Genomic DNA, 22945 nt, shown 5'->3' on the forward strand with positions numbered 1-22945 from the left:
ATATATATATATATATATATTATTTTATTTTTTATTATTTTTCTTTTTAGCAATGATGGAAGGGAAGAACTACGCCAATAGATCAGCAGCATTTGATTAATGAGGTCTGGAATGAGTGTTATGCATCCATCCTATTTGGCCACACATTTCCTCTGTCGACATTGCTGCTCATTCTATAAATTCACCCCATCCGATCCCTAATTAAGGAAAATAAAACCAACGTTGAAAGATATTTTTGAAAAATTATTTAAAATTACTTGAAAAATAGTTTAGTCTTATTTTTCTATATTTTTTTATTTATTAACCATATAAAAACTTAAATAATATAAAATAAGCCACTTAAACCCCTCTTAACCTATATACTATTATCACTTAATTTATTTTATCTATGAAAACACTAAAAATGCTTAAAAAGAAGCCTCAAAAAACCAATAATGTTTTAATCCAAAAGTAATGAAACTGCATCAAAGCTCATCAAATCTTTATTAAATTAAATTATTTACTATCATATTTATATTTTAATAGATAATCATATTTATTACGAGTTAGAGATCCTAGCATATTATATTTATATTTTGATAGTTCGATAACTCTTATATTCATAAGATATTTTAAACTAACTTCGATTTTAAAAAGCAATTTCGAAATAATGTTTTAGTTTCTTAATTAAAAAAAATAAATAGTGAAACTATTTAATTCTTTTTATTTCTTCTATTTTTGCAAGAAATATTTACTTATAAATAATCCAAAATAATATATTAAGATTATAAAAAAATACCATAAAATATTTGAATAATATACGCGCTTTTGCACGCACTTAGTACTTTCTTAAAAAGAAGAAAACAAAGTTAATTACAAAACACCATGGAGTTGATATTGAAAGGAATGAGTTATAAATAAATCTTAAAATGCAGCAATAAATTCAAAGATTTTGAAACTTTAATTAAAAACTAATTAATTAGCTTTATTAAAGGACTAATTTGTAATTAATTCTTCAAAATATTTTAGAGTGGGCTGATGTACTAGTAATTATTGTTGAAATGATGATGTATGACTAGCTTTTATGGATGAAAAATGCAAGGCCAAACTTTAGTCTAAATCCAATTTCAAGTCAGTCTAAACCTACCTAAATTAACTTAGGTAATTAAGAGTGTTGCAAGAGAGTTTTTTTTTTTTCTCTTTTCCTTCTTTTTCTTTCCCCTTGCCGAGACCTCCTCTCTTGCATGTAAAGTTTTTTGGTTCAAGAATAGTTGAAAAATATTTATATTTTAATATATAATCATATTTAATTATTACGAGTCAGAGATCCTAGCATATCATATTTATATTTTGATAGCTCGATAACTCTTATATTCATAAGATATTTTAAACTGACTTAAATTTTATAAAGCAATTTCGAAGTAATGTTTTAGTTTCTTAATTAAAATAAATAAATAGTGAAACTATTTAATTCTTTTTATTTCTTCTGTTTTTGCAAGAAAGATTTAGAGTTTAATTTCTTATATAACATATATATGATGAAAATTATATTTTCTATTAAAATAAAATAAAAATTAATTTAATAAATTCTCAAAATACTCACTTATAAATAATTCAAAATAATAGATTAAAATTATAAAAAAATACCAAAAAATATTTGAATAATATATATACACGCGCTTTTGCATGCACTAAAAATTTAGTTTCTTAAAAAGAAGAAAACAAAGTTAATTACAAAATTAACTTAGAGTTGATGAAAGGACTGAGAGGGTGTTTGGTAATAAGATTGCGTTTGTGTTTTAAATAAAACGTAGATGCAATCTGTTTGATAAAGAAAAAAAACAATTTACTATTCATGGGTCTCACATTGTTTTTGTGTTCAAAACACAGGGGAAAAAAAGCAAACGAATGCTGCTTCCTGTGCACTTCATGCTAATTAATTAGCATCAACAGCGGATAGCCATGCTCCACTTTTCATGCTAATTAATTAATTAGCATGAAAAGTGGAGCATGGCTATCCACTGTTATTGCTAATTAATCCATTAGGTTCTCCTATTTGTTCAGAAAAAAAAAACGGAAGACCACTCTTGTAACATTTTTTATTACGGTTAAAAGGAATAGTGTAGCCAGCTACATTGTTCCGGCTGGACTGGTCCCAAGCTCAAAATACATTAAACCAAGTCTGACCCAATAAAATAAACAATAAAAATTATTTTTTATTTTTTAATTGTGTTTTATTCAAAAAACTAGTGTTTAATATTATTCAATGACATTATATAAATTAGACAGAGATCGCTTGATGACGTAACATTTGCAGAATTTAATCGCAATCCCAATTTTTTTTCTGATTATATTTTAATTGATGTTGTTGCGTGCTTAAGAAACAAAAAAAAAACTGTAGTCTTTGTCGGATGTATAAAGTATTTTATATAAAGTATTATTTATTTTATAATGTAATAACAATAGTTAAATCTATGATATTTAAACTAAAAACCATCAGTATAAATAATAATTTTTTAAAATTATTTTATAACCTCAATTTCAAAAGCATTATTAACCAAAACACATTAAACTACTTTTTGCTCAATCTTAATTTCAACCACAGTTTTAACCAAACATATATTTTTTCAAACCAACCTCAACTAAAAGTACTTTTTATAAAAAATAACTTTTTTAAAACCATAACCACAACAGCAACCGCAATACCAAACACACTCTGAGTAATAAATAAATCTTAAAATGCACGCAACAAATTTAAAGATTTTGAAACCTTATGAACCAATTAATTAGTTTCATTAAAGGACTAATTTGTAATTAATTCTTCAAAATATTTTTGAGTGGGTTGATGTACTAACAGCGGGCTAGTACGGGGTGCTTAACATACGTGCTTTTGCACGCACCAAAAACTTGAATGTTAGAATTGCGGGAAAATAAAACCGAATGACTAGTAATTATTGTTGAAATGATGATGTATGACCATCTTTTATGAATGAAAAATATAAGTCCCAAACTTGCCTAAAAAGGGTTTATCTAAAGTAATCAGAGCTGTAATTGTGTATACTTCTAAAGAACTCAAACGCGACAACGGTATGATAATATGATATGATGGCAATATTGCAGTTGTAATTGATTAAGAAGGAAATCCAAAGGGAACTTGAATTTTTGGTGCAATCGCTCGGGAATTGAAACAGTTAAATTTCACTAAAATAGTTTTATTAGCACCTGAAGTATTATAAAATAAAGCATTATAAGAACATTACAAGATATAAGATGACATATAAACCATAATTTATAATATTTGATATTTGAACGAAATCAATTAAATTAAAATTAATTAGTAGATTGTGTTTCACGCATATACCTTTAATAAAAATAAATATTTAATAAAAATTAATAAAAATAAAATAATTAATTCATAAAAAAATAAAAATAAAAAGTATGTTGATTATATCAAAAGTAGGAGGCAACAAAAATTTTAGTTTATCATGGGTAGGGACACTCTTGCTGAAATAATAACCTTTATATGAAATGTGAACATGGATAGAAAAGGAACCGTTCGAATACCATCTACTAACATCACCGAAAACATTATTAAAATACTTTTACGAGAAGGTTTTATTGAAAATGTGAGGAAACACCAGGAAGGCAATTTTTTTTTTTTTGCTTTAACCCTACGACATAGACGAAATAGGAAAGGACCATGTCGAATGAGTCTAAATTTAAAACGCATCAGTCGCCCTGGTCTACGAATCTTTCTAACTATCAACAAATTCCGAGAATTTTAGGTGGAATGGGGATTGTAATTCTTTCTACTTCTCGGGGTATAATGACAGACCGAGAGGCTCGACTAGAAAGAATTGGTGGAGAAATTTTTTTTTATATATGGTAATCTTTTCGATATCCAAATTGTATCTGAAGTTACCCTGTTTGTGAAAAAAAAAAGAGTAAAGAACAGATTTCTAATATCATTCCTTCTACATTAGATTAGCTGATATTTCAAGAGGCTTTTAGATAGAAAAAAAAAAGGAATCAGAAAGGTTTAATTTCTTAATAACTTTCCAATAATATGTTAGGGATTCGTTTAGATTAGATAATGAAGATATGGTTTTAGATTATGCTTCAGAAAAGGCCTGACGTGATTTTATACGTATACCATCAGGAGATAGAGTCAAAATAGAAGTAAGTGCTTATGATTCGACCAAAAAACGTCTAATTTATAGACTCCTCAACAAAAATTCAAATGATTAGGTAATTGTTTCAACCTCGACATTCCTTTTATTTTTTGTATTTTATAGGAATACAATTTATGATTTCAAAATTTAAAGAAACTTTTCTTCTTCACAAAAAGTATATATATTCAAAATTAAGTATCGTAAGTAAATTGTTCCCGGCTCTTCAATCATTTGATAACCAGAGTCATTCTTTGATAAATGATCACTATGGGTCAAACTCAATAGAATTTGATCAATCCTTTTTTCTGTCGTTAAGGTGGAGAACTGAACCAAGAATTCTCTTTCTTTATCATCAATCGAATCACTGTTCACGACCAAGGATTTGATTTTATCATCAATCCAATCACCGTTCACGTTTTTTCTTTTTCTTATCAATGAATAAATCTCTTTACTTGTATGACTTAGTTGTCTCGTATTTCTCAAAAAAGTGATTCGATTGATAGGATTTGGTATGATACTTATGAGATCGATGAGATTGATATCCAAAAATTTCTTCTTAGAATGTATTGATTTGACCCTGTAAGCGAGACCAGCACCCTATAACATGTTGCCGCCAGAAGCAGAACCCCGTATTTCTTCTAGCAAATCTCCTAATTGTTCTAGAGCAACTAGAAATAGATTCTTTAACTAGAAAGAATTCAGTTCAGATGTAGGATACCTATCCAGAAGTTTTCACAACTCAATCATGTATGATGGAATCATCAAAGATTTGACCTTTTCGAACTATGTCTGTTACTCACTATAGGCTCGGGAAACAAAGAGAAGATGTGTACGAATGAGATATCCTGCAACAAGAAGAAGGAAAAGGATTGAACAAAAGAACTCCCGAACATTTGGCGATCTCAGCCGTGACATCGATATCAATGGTGGTTCATTATTTTGATGAATCATTTCTTTGGACAGAAGAAGATTATGTAAACACTTGCTCGAAATCTCACTTATCAGATTCCATTGTGTCTTCCACAAATTTTTCTGAAGAATTCGCCATGATATATCTGATCCATGCATAACATCATGAAAAATGGATACAATTTTTTGACTACTACTTAGTATCGGTAATAGGTGGTCTGAAAAGGTATATAAAAATATCAAATTTAGATATTTGTACCCTATCGAAGTAAGGAACCATGGCATATATGTTTGGAATAGATTCCATTTAGAGAGAGTTGAGAAAGCATTATCTCGTTGAAAGGTTCTATACATATGCCCCTTTTCAACGTATTTCTTTAGACAAAGACTCTGTTTTTTTCTTTTTTTAGATGGTAAATATTTCTCAGAACATGGAGTGTGAATCAAACCTATGTTTGAATCAGGTCAAACATAGATATAGATTTCTTTAGGATAAATCAATCCTCATGCATGACATGTTTTACATTTGTCTCATACACTATGGGGATGGTGAGAAGAGATATATTTTACATCCTAAAGGGGCTATAATTGGAGATACCATTATTTCTGGAACAGAAGTTCCTATAAAAATGGGAAATGCCCTACCTTTGAGTGCGGTTTGAACTATTGATTTATGTAATTGGAAGTAACCAATTAGGTTTACGACGAAACCTAGAAATCGATCACTGATTCAATTTGAGTACCTCTACAGGATAGACCTCAATAGAAAACTGAAGAGTAAGGGCAGCAAGTGATTGAGTTCAGTAGTTCCTCATATAAAATTATTGACTCTAGAGATATAGTAATATGGAGAAGATAAAATTGTTTCAAGCACCAACAGAACCAGAAACGCCCCTTGTTTCAAAAAGAGGAGGATGGGTTATTCACATTTCATTTGATGGTCAGAGGCGAATTGAAAGCTAAGCAGTGGGAATTCTAAAGATTCCCCGGGGGAAAAATAAAGATGCCTCCTACGTTACCCCTAATATATGGAAGTATCGATATAATTTTATAGAGTCATTCGATCTGAATGCTACAAGAAGAACATAAGCCAGATGAAGGAACGGGAAGACTTAGGATGTGGAAAAGCATAACATGAGTGATTCGGCAGATTTTGATTCCTATATATCCACTCATGTAGTACTTGACTTTATTATACGATACATAAGATCCATCTGTATAGATATCATCATCTACACCCAGAAAGCCGTATGCTTTGGAAGAAGCTTGTACAGTTTGGGAAGAGGTTTTGATTGATCAAAGAGAAAAATCTACTTCAACCGATATGCCCTTAGGCACGGCCATACATAACATAGAAATCACACTTGGAAGAGGTGGATAATTAGCTAGAGCTGCAGATGTTATAGCGAAACTGATTGCAAAAGAGGGGAAATCGGCCACATTAAAATTACCTTCTGGGGAGGTTCGTTTGATATCCAAAAACTGCTCAGCAACAGTCGGACAAGTAGGGAATGCTGCGGTGAACCAGAAAAGTTTGGATAGAGCCAGATCTAAATGTTGGCTAGGTAAACGTCTTGTAGTAAGAGGAGTAGTTATGAACCCTGTAGACCATCTCCGTGGGGGTGGTGAGGGGAGGGCCCTAATTGGTAGAAAAAAAAAACCCGCAACCCCTTGGGGTTATCCTGCACTTGGAAAAAGAAGTAGAAAAAGGAATGAATATAGTGATAATTTGATTCTTCGTCGTCGTAGTAAATAGGAAAGAAAATAGAATTACTAGTAGAAGATGACCATCTTTTTCTTTCCCCCTCTCGTGACCTCCTCTCCTGCATGTAAAGGATTTCAGTTTGTTTTTAAACTTAAGTTTTTGGTTCAAGAAAGATTAAAGAACAAGTAAGTGATCTTTTCTTGTGTACTTTTCATTTATGGTTTGTTTATGAAAGGATTGAAAAATATTAGGGTTTTGAGATTTTAAAAATAGTTGGGGCAAGGGCATGCAGGCTTGCCTTGCCACCTAATTTAACCTTCATACATTCGATGTTTCATAGTTTGATGTTGAGGAAGTATTTATCTTATCCATCTCATGTGTTGGAGGTTCAACTGATCAAGCTGAGGGATGATATGTCATACAAAGTCCAACCAGTGAAAATAGTGGATCGACAAGTTAGGAAGCTTCGATCGAAGGATATTGCATCGGTGAAGGTTGTGTGGAGTGAACACCCACGTGAAGAGACGACGTAGGAGCTTGAGGAGAACATGTGCGACAAGTATCCATACTTGTTCGATCTTAATGCTAAGACTTCTTTTCTAAAAGTTTAAATTCAAGAATGAATTTTATATAACGGGGGGAGTGTTGTAAGACCCAAACTTTTAGCTCAAATCATCTTAAACCCACCTAAACTAACCTAGGTAATTAAGAGTGTTACAAGAGAGTTTTCTTTTCTCTTTTCTCTCTTTTTCTTTCCCCCTGTCATGATCTTCTCTCCTACATGCAAAGGATTTTAGTATGTTTTTAAACTTAATTGTTTGCTTCAAGAAAGGTTTAAGAACAAGTGATCTCCTCTTATGTTGTTTTTTGTTTATGGTTTGTTTATAGAAAGATTGAAGAATGTTAGGGTTTTGATATGATTTTGATGATTTCATGACCTAGGAGTTATAATTGAATATTAGGGTGTTATTTGGCTTAAAACGAACTGATTTGATGACTATAATGATGGGTTTTAAAAGAACAAGTTGTTTGTTTTTGGGTTCTGGAGATTGAGGACTGGCAGGTTGAGATTCTAGAAATTCCAATCAACTGGTCAACCAATTGATCTAAATCAATTGATCGGTTCACTTGTTACTGCCAATCAACCAGTTGGGCAATCCAATGGACTGCTTGACCCTATAGTGGCGGTTAATCGGGTCTGTTAAGTTCGATCAGTTTAGGTTATGTTCAGAATCGATCAGGTAAATCAATTCAGTTTTATAATAATAATTTGGTCTATAAGTGTAGAGTTTTAGTCTTTTATGTTATTTTGCTTTAGGTTATTTTTAGTGTTTTTCGCATCTGTTATAAGTTTTGTTGACGTTCCCCTAATAATCTTTAATAGTCTCCGGTTCTGCATCTGTTTGCTTTTTGTTTTTGTTTTTCGAGTTAATGGGATAATCTTTAATATGCATGTAATATAAATTAAATGTGTATGTTGATTATATGATGAGTACAACTAGTTAATTTCTTGAATATATATATATATATATATATATATATATATATATATATATATATATATTGTTTTATTTTTCGAGTACTCATCAATTATTGAATTCGCACTCGCATTCTATTGAACTAAACTCTATTCAATGTGATATACATTGCTTTGATAATTATACAAATATCTATTATGTCTTGATATCGGACTTATCAATTGCTCCATACTAATGGAGAGTAGTTAGTCTATGCGCATATAGTATTTTGTAAACCTGGCTGTTGAGAGAGACATCAACATTTGGCAACTTATCCTACCACAACGATCACCTTCGGGTGTCATTTGGTCACGTTCGGGTGTCATCTGATTTCTAACATGTATTCCACTACTTTATGTTAATATGCTTAGTATGTATATTTATATCAAGATATATCGACTTGCAAACTATTAATATTTAAGTTGTATGTTAAATGTTATTCTCTTATTAAGTTGTTTGAACTCACCTCTCTATATTTTTAATATTATTTCAAGCTCTTAGTTTTTGTTAACAAGTGGATTTTGTTGAGTATTCTTGCTTCTTCAGTTTTGGTTGGTATACTTTATTTGTTCCGCGAGGTTTTTTTTCAGTTTTGATTCAATGTTTCAAACGCTTCACTAATACACTATTTTAATTAAGTTTGGATTTTGATGATGTAATAAATATTGTGAATTATTCATTTTCTTTTATTCTAATGATGAAATATTTTGGAAGTTACGAAACGCTATAAATTTTATATAATTTGTTTTATAATATATATATTTTGAAGCTTGGCATAAGTGGGGTGTTCTTATGACACTGCTCATGCGTTGTTAATCATGGGCCCGAGTTTCAGGTCATGATAGAAAATATGAAGTTTAATGGGATTTAAATTACAAGATGAAAATTATAAAGTTCTAAGAGGAAATGATATATATATCTGAATTATTTTTTAAGCTTTTTTGTTAAGTGGGGATCTTGGATCTTTGCCCAAGTTGCCCATGTACTCTGGTCTAGGTGTATAATATAATAGTGTTTGATGATCAACAAAATTTGCCAGATTATAGGTTGCTTTAAAAAATAAAGGGTATTAATTTATCAAATAAATCTAAAAACAAAAACTTCAATTTATATCATCAAGAATTTGTTAAACAATTTTTCAACAAATACAAATGTTTGTTAATTAACAAGATGTACATACAGACTTGATAAAGTGGCCGTGCATATGATAACTTTGGTTACTTAAATAGATATCATTTCCAAAAATTGAATTACTGTTTTCCCCTGACGTCTCTTTCTCCTCCTTTTTCTGTGCGTCAAGCTGGCCTGATAGCAGAAACTTCCGGTTAGAATTTTCCCAAAAGTCACGAATGGACAAATCAAAGATTTATTAACAGGACACCGAGGCTTGTAGCTCAGTGGACTTGTCAGGCTTTGTCCTGCCTGAATGCCCTGGTTTGAGTTCTCGTGTGTACCCAGCATATGAGGGTTTAACTGCTGTGGTCAATTCGTGTGACTTGTTCCGTCCCCGTTCCGGGTTCGACCCTTTATGTATACGTCTGTTACCCCCGCGGTGCCTTACCTGCTCCTGGGCTTGCAGGATGTCCAGCGGGCCGTGGGGAATAGTCGTGGTGCGCGTAAGCTGGCCGGACACCCCATTTAAATCAAAAAAAAAAAAAGATTTATTAACAGGAAGGTATGGCGCCCGAATACATATAGCAAACACTGAATCAATCCATGACTCAAGCCATTAACGTCGAAATGAAGCAAGAAAGATGATTTTATTACCATATTTAGATTCGCAATTACTGATTTAAACACATAAATATCAATCAGTACAGTAAAACTCAGCAGCCCGTAAAATAAATCAAATATTGGTCAAACCCTAAATAATCTTGTAACCATATATGCATACTCAAAATCTTGCATGGAAGGTCAATGGTGAAGAACAGTAGCATTTAATTACCGTCAGTTTTTCGAACAGTAGCATTTAATTACCATCAGTTTTTCTTCTTGTCAAATTCTTTTACCCTACGTTTATTTTTTCCTGGTGGTTTTTTTTATTTTATTATTATTATTATTATTATTAATGTTACATTCCATAATTTTCTCATTTATAAACCACCACCATCTCCATTTTCCCATTAAACCCTAACCCTCATCACATATTTTTTCTTGCCAAAAAAACAAAAAACAAATGCCAAATAAACTCCAAAAGTCTCTCCAAGACTACATCTATAAGATCAAAAACCCTACCCAAAATATCCAATTATCTTCTAATTCTTTCTCAAATTCAAAGAACTGGATATTAAGAGGCTGCAAACACCCTAGAACACTATCCTTTGCCATAGCTGGTAACCAGGATAAGAGTCGTGATGAAGAAGACGAGGAGAAGGGTGGCGCGGCAACACTCTCTGATGTGGATCGCTTCCTTTTCGAGAATTTTAGGTCACTTTATATCAATGATGACGATGGGAATTTTCAAAAGGAAAGTGATCCTAGATCTAGAGGAGGTGGCCAAGCTCCGAGCATGAACGAGATTTTAATTGATTCACCTAGGTATATTGATCCACCACTGGGTCTGTGTGGCTCCCATCGATTCTTTATGGAGCGGGGTTCATCATCCGGCTCACTTGTGGAAGAGGCACGGTCCAGCTTAACTGCCACCTCCGAGAACATGGGTTCAAGTTCAAGTTCAACCTCAGTCTCAACCACCACCCTCAATGACGACTCTGCCACAATTGCTTCAAATGATCCAAAGCAGGTAAGGCTACCAGATGACTGCATCGCAGTGCTAACCTACTCTCCGAGTCCCTACGATGATTTTCGGCGGTCCATGCAAGAAATGGTGGAAGAAAAATTGCAGAATAACGGTAAGGTTGATTGGGATTTCATGGAAGAGCTTTTGCTATGTTACTTGAACTTGAATGAGAAAACGTCCCACAAGTTCATACTCAGTGCTTTCGTGGACCTCATTGTTGGTTTGCGCAAGAATCCGGACAAAGTTCCTGTCAGATCACGCCATTCTCGAATTGCAAGATCAGGAGGGAGGAGGAAATTGGAAAATGTAACGTAAGATTTTGGTAATATCTGTCGGTTTAAGAAGGAATTATATATTGAAGGGGTGGTTAGAGAAATTAAGTCTTTAATCAGACTGTTCTTGGCCTTATTCACCTTAATTAGACCTCACATGCAATATATATTCTATAGCAATACATACTTTATTTATGAATGAATATATGACCAATTACAACTTTGTTTATGATTTTAAATTTGTATTCTTCTAGTTTTTGGTGAGATTTGTGGATGTTTAAAATGGTATTGTCTGCTGCATGTTCCCCGCTTGAATCCTAGCGAGCTAGGAATTATATATGGAAATCAAGGAAGAAGGAATTAATTAGTTTATTATCCAACCCTATAATCATGCAATCACTTTTGTATGTGCACATGCATGCACATATAGGAACGACGAGATGCTGGCTCAATATGAGGAGTGCGCCTTAGCCAATTAATTAGTTTCACATGCATGCCCTAAATCAGTGCTTTGAATTGGGAGGCTTGAATTGGTGATGGGTTTTCAGAGGGTCTCCGGTTTGACCTTGATTGATTATTACTGGTATTTTGTTTTCTATGGAATCGCATATTTAATGGCATGGATTTATCAAGAATAAATAAATAAAATTTTGTTTAAAACCTAATTCCACATCTACCGGAATCAGAGGGCTAATTTTTTTATTTATTTATTTTTTTTTTTGTAAGACAATGGAATTGATCCCAAAAGCTTCTGATGAATCACCAGCACCATACAACAGTAAATAGCTGGACACCTTTCTTTTAGTCTCTGATCAATATGGCTCCAATAACTCAACGGGACCGGATTCTTTGGCAATATAATTACCGGGAAGCAACGGTGGAGGTTCGTTAAGTTTCTGGTCAAAACTCCACTGCAAAGCACATACACTCGTCTCTGATAAAGCTGGTTGAAAGGGTTTCTTAACTCCATACAGGCAGCATTCCAGCCTACAAAAAATCTCAAAACTTCAAACTTTTCTGCCTGGATAATAATCAATTTGAATTTAGAAAGAAAAAAAAACAGTTAATCTTTAATATTTATATTATTTAATCCAACTCAAACCGTGAATATTAAGATTAAAAATCTAATAAATAAATATCATAGGTCAGGTCAAGTAACGGGTCAGGATATTTAAAATCTACTCAACCCAACAAAACCTGTATAGCTCACTCCGTAGAAATTCCTCTTTATTTTTTTCTCACTCACCCGCACAGCCACAGCCTCTGAGATATAGTTCACTTTTTTATCTCTCATTTTATCTTGTTTTTTTGTCCTCATTAACTGTCTATTTTATCACGAGCCGGTTATTAAAAGTAAACTTACATACCACTGTACATCGGAAAGAATGAAACACTTGACAGTTTGATTGTAAATCACAAGGAATACCCAACCATCGAAATATAAACTTACAAAATTCAACCGTGCTCTGAATTTTCAACTTTGCCACAACTTTATTGTGGAATTAGGCAACTCTCTCCAAACTGCTTATGCTGCATCATATAAAGTGAAATAGAAATTCAACTCTCCTTGAACATATATCAGGCAAGAATTAAAGAATGAACTAATTTCTATTGTTACACTTCTCTAGTTTCATTGAGAGACCTTTAGAAATTTCCCACCTGTTAACTAGTCCTGCATGTAGGATATTAATACATCTATAACTGGCAACAAACCATAGCTGAGTAGGATTATTCCTTCTCCTTTCATGTTAATCACACTCCATACATGGAGTAGAATTAACGCATACACATTTGAAGTGGTATTTAACCATTTGTAGTGCGTTTAGAGTGGAATTGACAAAGTGAAAGGAAAAAACACCATCAGATGTTAAAAATGATAAGAAAAGGCAGTGCATTACGCATCTATACTTGCCATAAAAACAATAAAACCAAATCATATATTTACTAAAAGACTAATGGGCAATTAAATATGAAACCAAGCGGAGTCCCTTATTCTGAATGATTATGTCACGTGCTGAAAGAGTAGAATTACTTACTCTGATTGCCGAGTGTATCGTCATTTCCTTCAAGATAATGCTCGTACAAAGAGTGGTACTTTGCAGGAACAAAATCCTTGAATCTGTTAATAATTGACAAAAGGAGAGTTAGATTCTGATATTTTTCAGAAGTTAAAAAAACATGTGATTAGAAGAAAAGGAATATCTAGCAGCATTTGTAAATTGTTAGTCAGGCAGAATGGTGATAACAAAAAAGAAAGAAACAGAATATCAATAGCTCTCATCAAACCTTTCCAGTTAACAGAATTAGAAATCAGAACAATCTACTAAGCTGAGCAACATGCATAAATGATGCAAAACAGGGTAGGAGTTCATTTATTTGCTATCAAAATCCTAAGAACCAAGACACATTAAACTTTATTCCTGAAGAACATTTACTTGGTAACTTATTCAACCAATAAACTGTCAACAGCAGGCACATTTACATGGACTGGCTGGAGAAAAGACAATTTATGCATCAAATCCACAAAATGAAGTAAACTCGATAATGGGAAACTGACAGGTATAAGATCCATGTGTATAACAGACTCATGATATGATCTATTCATTCTATTAGACCATAAGAGAATCATTTCCCCGGATAAATACAGAAGTAAACAAAGATTATAAATTTTGGTTCCTTTCTGAATAACCTAAAATGCAAGCTACTGTAGGAACAAGTAAGTAGAATTTAGACCCTAGTGAAAACGGATGCTATAGCTACTTACTAGGTACATATTAGCACAGTCGCATTATAATATACATAGCACTGAGTCATAATACGACAAAGATTATACTAGAGAAGGTGCATGATATCAACCATGATCAGACATAACATCTCAGTGGCTAATATTTCCAGTGGTGGATAATTGAAGAGATAACTTTCCTGTCTTGTGATAAGGAATACAATGGATACCATAATTGATTGTCCAACTTAATTCCTTGCAAACTGAAGAAACTAAGACGTGCTTCTAATGAAAATTTTAGAATATAGGAAGGACTTAATTGTTGTTTTATATGTTGTCAAGGAAAATAAGAAGAATAAGAATAACAAGAACAAGAGATCTTAGAGGAGCCTAAGTTCAATATTATTTGACTGAAAGCGCTTGTAAATCTGAAATTCATGATAAGATATGTACAGGCAGGTATAAAAATAAATTTCTGATGGAAACACAAGAAGTTAATCAACCAAATTTTATCTGTAGCTTCATGCACAGTTCTATCTGCAACCACAATGATCTAAAATGTCATGCAACTAGCAATATCTCAGAACTGCAGGGTCAATATAAAAGGTGCAGCCACTTCGATATATGCAAGAAATTAGTAAAACGATAAAAATCCAATTGGGCTACAGGTACTAACAATTGACAGAGTTAGTTCTTCCCATGCAGTAACAATAGCCTAATAACAAGAGCATGCTGCCTTAGCTTAGCTGGTGAAGTCACTTGACATCACACCAAGCAACCTGGGATTTCATCGCACTCACATCCGAGAGGGGGGGAGTTTACCCTCAAATTGAGTAGTCCAGCGCACAATAGGCCTCCAACAAAGTTTTTGTGTGTGTGTGTGTGTGTGTGTGTAGTAAGAGAGAGAGAGAGAGAGAAAGAGAGAGCTTTCAATTCAAAATTTAGATCTACAGGCATATGTAGAAACTCTTACAAATGGTATAGATTGTCAGTAAGATAGGGGCTGGCATTATTTAAAGCCATATTAATTATAGAATTCTAATTGTATGCTAATTATATAGTTGTATATATGGTTTCCATATTTAGCTAGGTTGGAGTTGGAAATAATGAGGGATGTATTATGTTATTTGGTTCTATATAATGGAAGGAACTCCTATTGAGAGGCATTCAAACAAAACTCATTGTTTCTATCATGGTATTAGAGCCTAAACATTCAAATTAGGGCTGTCTCATCCTATAGTTACTGTCAAAAGGGTTAGAATTGTTGAGTGTTTGCTAGGAGGGTGGTTTGGGATCATTCCATTGATCTTTTTGGCTGTCGGCAAATTTTGTAGCCCCTTTTAGTTGTCAGTGTAATCTTAGGTGTTATTGCTCGTATCTAATGTTAAAGTGGATTGGGCTTTTTTAGGTTGTCATTTACAAGATTTAAACTTAATTTTATACAGTTGATTTGTTGTTGTTTTGGTGATTTGGGCTTGCTGAGTTGTTGTTTAATTACTAGACTTTGGACTTGTTATTTTTTGGTATCATATCATGACCACTAGTGATTCATAATCCTTGGGGGTGATATTCACGGGTAAGAATTATTCTGCCTGGGAGTTTCAATTTCATTTATTTGTTACGGGGAAAGATTTACAGGGCCACATAGATAGAAGTGATCCGACTCCTACTAGGCATTCAAAGTTGGCTTAGTGAAAAATCAAAGATGCTAGAATCATGACCTGGATGTTAGCCACTATTGGTATTCTGGTTGTTCTACATCTGAGGACTACTAAGAATATGTGGGAATATCTGAAAAAAGTCTATAGTCATAACAACATGGCTCGATGATTGCAATTGGAGTATGAAATTGCAAATTATACTCATGAAGATCTCTCCATTCAGGAGCATTTGAAGAATTTGCTAATATAATTTATGCAAAGATACTTGATGGTTCCCTCGCTGCAATTAAGGAGGTTCATGAACAGAGCAAAAGAGATCAGTTTTAAATAAAATTGCAACCTGAGTTTGAGGTTGTCCTGTCTAATTTGATGAATCGCGATCCCTTTTCTTCTTTAGATATGTGCTTTGGGGAGTTACTTTGTGAAGAGCAATGTCTTGCTACACAAGCTACCTTCCAGCAAGACAAATTACCCACTAAAGTCATTGATTATGCTACTCACGTGAAAGGGAAAGATAAAGACATGCAAAAAGTTCAATGTTATAGCTGCAAGGAATATGGACATATTGCTACTCGTCGTGTGAAGAAATATTGTAATTATTGTAAGAAGCCAAGACATATTATCAGAGACTACCCTACTCGTCCTCGGAATCATCAGGCTACAATTAGTTCTTCATCTTCTACTACTAGTGATTCATCTATCCTTACTTCTGAAATGGTCAAGCAGATGATTATTTCTGTTTTTTCAACCTTGGGACTTCAAGGTAAAAATTTCATATCATTAAAATATTGGCTTGTTGATTATGGTGCATCTAATCATATAATTAGTTTTGTTGACACTATTCACAATATTTGGTCATATTCGGGATCATTACAAATTACAACGACTAATGGTAGTCAATTACCTATTCATGATGTTGGAGATAACAATTCTTATGTTAGAGATGTATTTGTATCTCTTGAACTTTTCACTAGTTTTATATCAATAAGCCTGTTGGTTGATAATGATTATGATGTTTTGTTTTCTTGTTATGGTTGTCTTGTGCAAGATCAAGGTGTCCGATAAGATACTCACAAAGGGGCCTAAAGTTGGGCGATTGTTTTTTCTGCACTTTTCCATTCCTCCAGTTATTTTTATGGCTTGTACTACTGTAAACCATAAAAGTAAAACATGGCACAAACATTTGGGTCATCCTAAACCTGTTGTCTTATCTCATTTAATAAACTCTAGTTTGTTAGGCAATAAAGATCAATCTTCTTCCTATATTTTTTTTATTGTTCCCCATGCAAATTAGGTAAGAGTAAGTCTTTTTCCTTTCCTTCTCATAATACTCGTGCTGAAAAACATTTTGATTTGATTTATAGTGATGCGTGGGGTATTTCTCCAATTACATCTCATGCGCATTACAAATATTTTGTTACATTCATCGATGATTACAACAAATATACCGGGATTTATTTTATTCATTCTAAATGTGAGGTATTTTCTATCTTTCAACGATATGTTGCTTATGTTGAAACTCAATTTTCTTCGGGTACTAAAGTTTTAAAGGTTTGATTCGAGTGGGGAATATGTCTTGTGGAATATCATGATTTTCTTAACCAAAAAGGCATTATCTCTTAGCGTTATTGTCTCTATACACCTCAACAAAGTGGTGGTGTTAAACATTAAAATTTCCATTTGCTAGATGTTGCTCGTGCATTATTGCTTGAAACTTTTGTAGCCTTGTCCATGACAGTCCATCTAATTAATAGATTACCCTCTAGTATTTTGAAAGTTAAGACTCTTAATTATCATCTTTATCAACAACATCCTCATTATCTTAACATGCATACCTTTAGACGTGTTTGTTTTGTTCATTTGTCTTCTCATGAACGCAATAAAATGTCTGCTCAATTTGTTTGATGCGCTTTTATGGGTTATATTATTTTTCACAAAAGTTATGTTTGTTATGATCTATGCTCTTAAAGATTTTGTATATCTCATCATGTTGTTTTCATGTTGTTATGATCTATTCATCTTGTATTTGTACTTGAGATACATGTTCTTCCATACCTTGATGACTTGCCTTCTACTCCTAAATTGTTTAAGCTTGGATTTGTGAATAGACAATGACACCCAACTCTACCTCTTTTGAGCCTGACCCGTCATTTGAGCTTGTTTAGACGATGCCTTTTGTGACTGAGTCGGATTCCGACCCTAGTCCTTATTGTTCTACTACTCTTGTCCTCCTGATCGATATGGATTTTCTCCTACATTCTTTCATGCTACTTTGTCATCCATTCCGATTCCTACATGTTATTTTGAGGCAGTTAAGCATGAATGTTGACACGAGGCAATGGTAGACGAGCTTCACGCTCTTAAAAATAATTATATCTAGGATGTTGTTCCTTGCACAGCAACTGTTTAAAGTTATTGATTGTAAATGGGTTTACTCGATCAAACTCCATTTTGATGGGACTTTGGATCGATATAAAGCGTGGTTGGTTGCTCTTGGTAACAAATAGGAATATAAGGTGGACTATGAGGAGACTTCTGCTCTGATCAGTAAGATGACTACAAAATGGATTGTTATTTCGATTGCTGCTTCACAAGGTTGGCCGCTTCATCATATTGATGTCAAATACATCTCTCCATGGTCATTTTAAAGAGGAAGTTTACATGACACTACCTCCTAGTCTAATCTTCAACTCTTCCTCAAATGTCTGTAAGTTGAAGCACTTATTATATGGACTGAAACAAGCTCCTTAAACCTGGTTTGACAAATTTCACACCACCTTGCTTCAGTTTTCTTTTCAGCAAAGCAAGTATGCCTCTTATTTCTTTGCAAGACATCTATAGGTGTTGCTCTTCTCCTTGTCTATGTTGATGATATTATTATTACTGTGATGGATTCCGTCTTGATTACCCATTTCCAGCAGCATCTTCAGGCCTCGTTTCATATGAAGGATCTTGGCTTGCTTGCGTACTTCTTGGGGTTAGAGGTTCACATCAATCCCTCTAGTATATTCCTAAATCAATATAATATATGCGGGATTTGATTACTTTGACATGTCTTCAGGATATCTCCTCTGTGAATACTCCTTTTAAGGTTAACGTGAAATATCATCTTGAGGAAGGCAGCCTCATTGATCCTACCGTGTTTCGTCAACTAATTGGGACCTAAATTATTTAACGATCACACAACATGATATCTCTTTAATGGTTTAGTAGGTTAGCCAGTTTATACAATCTCTACATGATCTACATTTAGTTGTTATTCGTCATATCATTTGATATCTCAGATGCTCACCTAGTCATGGGTTGTTCTTTCCTGTCAATACTCATTTTTCACCTTGTTGTATGTAATGATGCTGATTGGGTTGGATGTCTCGATACTCGTCTCTCTATTACAAGATGGTGCATATTTCTTGGCGACTCCTTGATCTCTTAGAAGAGTAAGAAGCAGGCACACGTGTCCAAATTCTCTACATAATCCGAATATCATGTCATGTTTGCTGCTTGTTCTGAAATTATTTGGCTATGTGGTCTGCTAGTTGAGCTTGGCTTCTCTAAGCTCAACCTCGCTGCTCTTCGAAGAGACAACACGAGTGTCATTCAGATTGTGACCAATCTTGTTATTCATGAGTTGTACGAAGCATATTGAAATGGACTGCCATTCTAGTCGGGAAGCTGTGGATACTCGGATTATCACTCTTCCGCATGTTTCCATTGATCTTCAGCTTCCTGACATATTTACCAAGGCTATGACCCGACAGCGCCATCAATTTCTAGTTGGCAAATTGATGCTTCTTGATTGACCAGCATCAATTTGAGGGGGGGTTTCAATAGATTTGGGATGGCATTATTTAAAACCATGTTAATTATAGGATTCTAATTGCATGCTAATTATCCAATTGTATATGTGGTTTCCATATTTAGCTAGGTTAGAGCTAGAAATCAGCCTTTTAATTAGAGATGTATTATGCTATTTGGTTCTATGTAATGGAAGAACTCTATTGAGAGGCATTTAGACAAAACTCATTGTTTTTGTCATAGATGGTGGTTACCTTTTAAGAAGAGGAAATCTCTCTGGTCCAGAAAATAATCTCACGATAGACTGTAAAACGTGGCCTATCTTCATTGCTTTGGATTTAAGTGCCTTCATAAACTCCACAAATTCTTTATATTCTGCAGCGTTAAGTTTCTCTTTAACCTGTAGGGAAAAAAAGTTGGTAAGCCATAACAAAAGGAGTTTGAAGACAATTTGTTAAGAGGAAAACATAAATAAAAATAAAATGTTTGTCAGAAAGTTTGTTTTATATTTTTCCTATTTCTAAAATTTTAAAAAAAAAAAAAAGATGCAGCAGAAATAGTCTGAAAACTCAAAAGCATGGTACAGGAGAACTCATTCTTATGAGGAAAATTCATCCCTGCAGAAAATTTTTGACATGTTTCAAAAATACAAGAAATTGTATTATATTCAATCACCACCACCTACCCTTCTATCCACCAGCTTTTTTTCTCTTTTTCTTTTACAAACTAATTGAAAATGAAATACACTCTTGAGGCACCTGAAATACCCATCTTTCCTTTCCACCAAAATAATAATTAAGGCTTAACTTAGAAAAGATGGCTGTAACTTTAAAAAGTGAAAAAAAAATAACTAAAAGAAAAAAGCTTAAATAATTAAAGCTTAGCTTAGAAAAGATGGCTATAACTTAAAAAAGTTAAACAGAATTACTAAAAGAAAAAAGCTTAAACATATCAACACTAAAGGTAATAGCAGGAGCACAGAGCTTTTCTGAAGCCAAGAGAATATGAGCAACATGTAAATCTGGAGTAAAGAAAGCAGAGTTATCACTTGGTTAAACATGATCCACTGGAATAACATGATAGAACAGGAATAAAAATCCAAGCACAGCTTAAGATGTTATGATCCACGCTTCTTTTCTTTTCTTTTTCTTCTTTTTTTTTTTTTTTTTTTTTCCTGTTCCATGGGAGGTTATAATCCTTATAGTACATTAAACACCTAAACAGTGAGTCCAGCAGGACTCGATCCATGGAAAGCCCAATGAGTGGGCAAGGTACACACCATCCAGCTACAAACCTGTGGTGTGTGTTCTATCTTTAGCAGCTTTTATTTCAGTTAGAAACTGAGCAGGTATTAGTCACCATTCCAGGGAGTACTTGAAAAGGAAAAATGCCAAATTCAGGCTTAGTTAGGTTTCATGGTTGAAATCATTTCACCTGAATGAGAAACGCTGCTCCTCTTGTTTGCTCATCATCGCGAGGCACAGAAGTAGACTGAACATCTTTGTTTTTTTGAGTGAGAATCTCAGCATCCTTATGTGTGATTGCACGATCTTTAATTGGCAATGTTGAGCTAACTTGAGCATTTTGCCTGCCTTTATTTGCAGAAATCAGTGGATTCTCTAGTTTTACCAAACTAGAAAGGGAAAGGGGGGCAATTGATTGTGACCTTTCAGCACTGGATGCATGCTCATGGGTATTTCCAATCTGACCAGTTGAATACCCTGCATGAAAAACTTTTCGCTTCTTTGCAGAACATGGCACCAGCTCCTTTCTGCTTAGACTTTCATCCATTAAAGATTTACTAGTCAAATCAATCATCTCAGCATTTTGATGTTGTAAATTTATCCTCCCAGGAATTAACATTTTTTTCTCATTATAGATTTCACTGCACGAATGATTTAATTTGAAATCCTGACTTTCCTTGAAGGGAGAGAGAGAAGAGCGATTGGCAGGAAAAATGTTCTCTGATAGGCTTGAATCCTTGCCTCTTTTAGCTTCAAGTAAAGAAGATAATGATTTTGAAGAGCAACCCTGATCCGGTGTCCTCTGTAGACATGCATGAGCAAGAAAAAATTCTTAAGAGAACAACACTCAAAAGATGTAAAAACAAGTGTGGTCACATTAACCTGGATGTACCATGGAAAGAAAACTGTCCAGGTAAAATTTGTCCAAAGGCTGTGTGTTCTTTTCTTCTTTGATATTTTCTGCAGGAGAAACACAACCAAAAGTTGCAAAATCAATTGGTTAACTTCAGGAAAAAGAAAATGCATTAAAGGAGCTAATTCACTATATATAAAGAGATGTCTTCCTCAAACTACTAGTATTTTTTTGAGGAGCAGTGTCATTCGTGCTAACCATAATAAGGATGAGTCATCCCTTATTATGAGAAGGGAGGTACAAGAGCAATCCCTAGGGCCAGATAGACTGCCAAATATTTTCTAGCACACAGAATAGGCAACCCCAAACAACAACCATGAAATTCATGACATTGAGAAACTAGAAGATACTTTACCAGTGTCTTCCCTTGGTATTGACCTAAGCTTTGCAGCATCACGACTTCCTCCATCTCGGAAAAAACGACTCAATGTAAAAACCACATCCCCAAATTTAGAGTGACACTGAAAACATAGAAGACAGTACTTATAACAGCTGTCAATGAAAAGGGTTATTTCATTGACAAAAGAAGACAGCTATGGAGATTGGAGACCAAAAGGGTTGTTCCAAAACCTGCAATACATACCTTGATGTGAGGCTGTATCCAAAGTGATATTTGGGTCTGCCGATTACGATGTTCAAACCTGCCCATGATTCAAAAGTTGAGTCAATCCCACAAAAATCTAAAGTTTATAACGATGTGCTCAAAGAAAATTTCAGAGAAAAACGCATTTGGAGAGCCTTAAATTTTACCATAGAATCCTAGAGTTTAAATCCAGCTGTGCACAGGAAAATTTTGAAAATGATTCATTCACACACAAACAGTTGTAACAAGTGTAATCAAAATCCACCTGAAGGTCAGATGAGTGTGCATTTCAGTGAAGACAACCAATAATAAGTATAAGAAAGAACCTTTCATCACAAAAAATAATTGCTCCATAATCATAGCGATGACGGATTACACGTCCAACAGCCTGATTTACAGCCCGTGATGCCTGTTGACCATACCACTCTTCTCCACTTAGAACCTGCAACTTCAGCATCTAACTCAATTCACAAAATTGTACACATTTTTTGAGATATAATTGACAACCATAAGGTGATGTTGGACATTACCTTACATCCATCTCTTTGTGAGTGTGTCTGTCCATCCAAGTATTCACGCTTCAAACGAACCTGACAAGCATAATATAACATGTGACATGAGCTAGAATTACAGATAATCATGTGCCATACAAGGAAATACTGCAGTGTTACAAGGATACATGTTGCCTCTTTCTAGGCAATACACAGTAGCTGTCATACATTGAGCATACAAG

General features: G+C 33.8%; 2 protein-coding genes across 2 annotated transcripts in view; one reads left to right on the forward strand and one right to left on the reverse strand.

The window, feature by feature from the left end:
- The first annotated feature begins 10382 nt into the window (after positions 1–10382).
- LOC133680865 (transcription repressor OFP14) lies at positions 10383–11550 on the forward strand. The gene has a single exon (XM_062103881.1). It carries the CDS (start codon positions 10459–10461, stop codon positions 11335–11337), a length of 879 nt encoding a protein of 292 aa, XP_061959865.1. The 5' UTR covers positions 10383–10458; the 3' UTR covers positions 11338–11550.
- Positions 11551–11968: 418 nt separating this feature from the next.
- LOC133681493 (regulator of telomere elongation helicase 1 homolog) overlaps positions 11969–22945 on the reverse strand; it is a 17183-nt gene continuing 6206 nt past the window's right edge. The window contains exons 13-23 of the mRNA XM_062104545.1: positions 22743–22802; positions 22539–22660; positions 22213–22270; positions 21985–22090; positions 21609–21676; positions 21139–21518; positions 20907–21060; positions 19727–19872; positions 13331–13413; positions 12745–12824; positions 11969–12281 (exon numbers count right to left, since the gene is read on the reverse strand). Of these exons, the coding sequence (XP_061960529.1) occupies positions 12820–12824; positions 13331–13413; positions 19727–19872; positions 20907–21060; positions 21139–21518; positions 21609–21676; positions 21985–22090; positions 22213–22270; positions 22539–22660; positions 22743–22802 (1182 nt within the window). The 3' untranslated portion in view covers positions 11969–12281; positions 12745–12819. The remainder of the gene's footprint in view (positions 12282–12744; positions 12825–13330; positions 13414–19726; positions 19873–20906; positions 21061–21138; positions 21519–21608; positions 21677–21984; positions 22091–22212; positions 22271–22538; positions 22661–22742; positions 22803–22945) is intronic.

The sequence above is a fragment of the Populus nigra genome, chromosome 1 (genome assembly GCF_951802175.1).
Source record: "Populus nigra chromosome 1, ddPopNigr1.1, whole genome shotgun sequence".
Taxonomy (NCBI): Eukaryota; Viridiplantae; Streptophyta; class Magnoliopsida; order Malpighiales; family Salicaceae; genus Populus; species Populus nigra.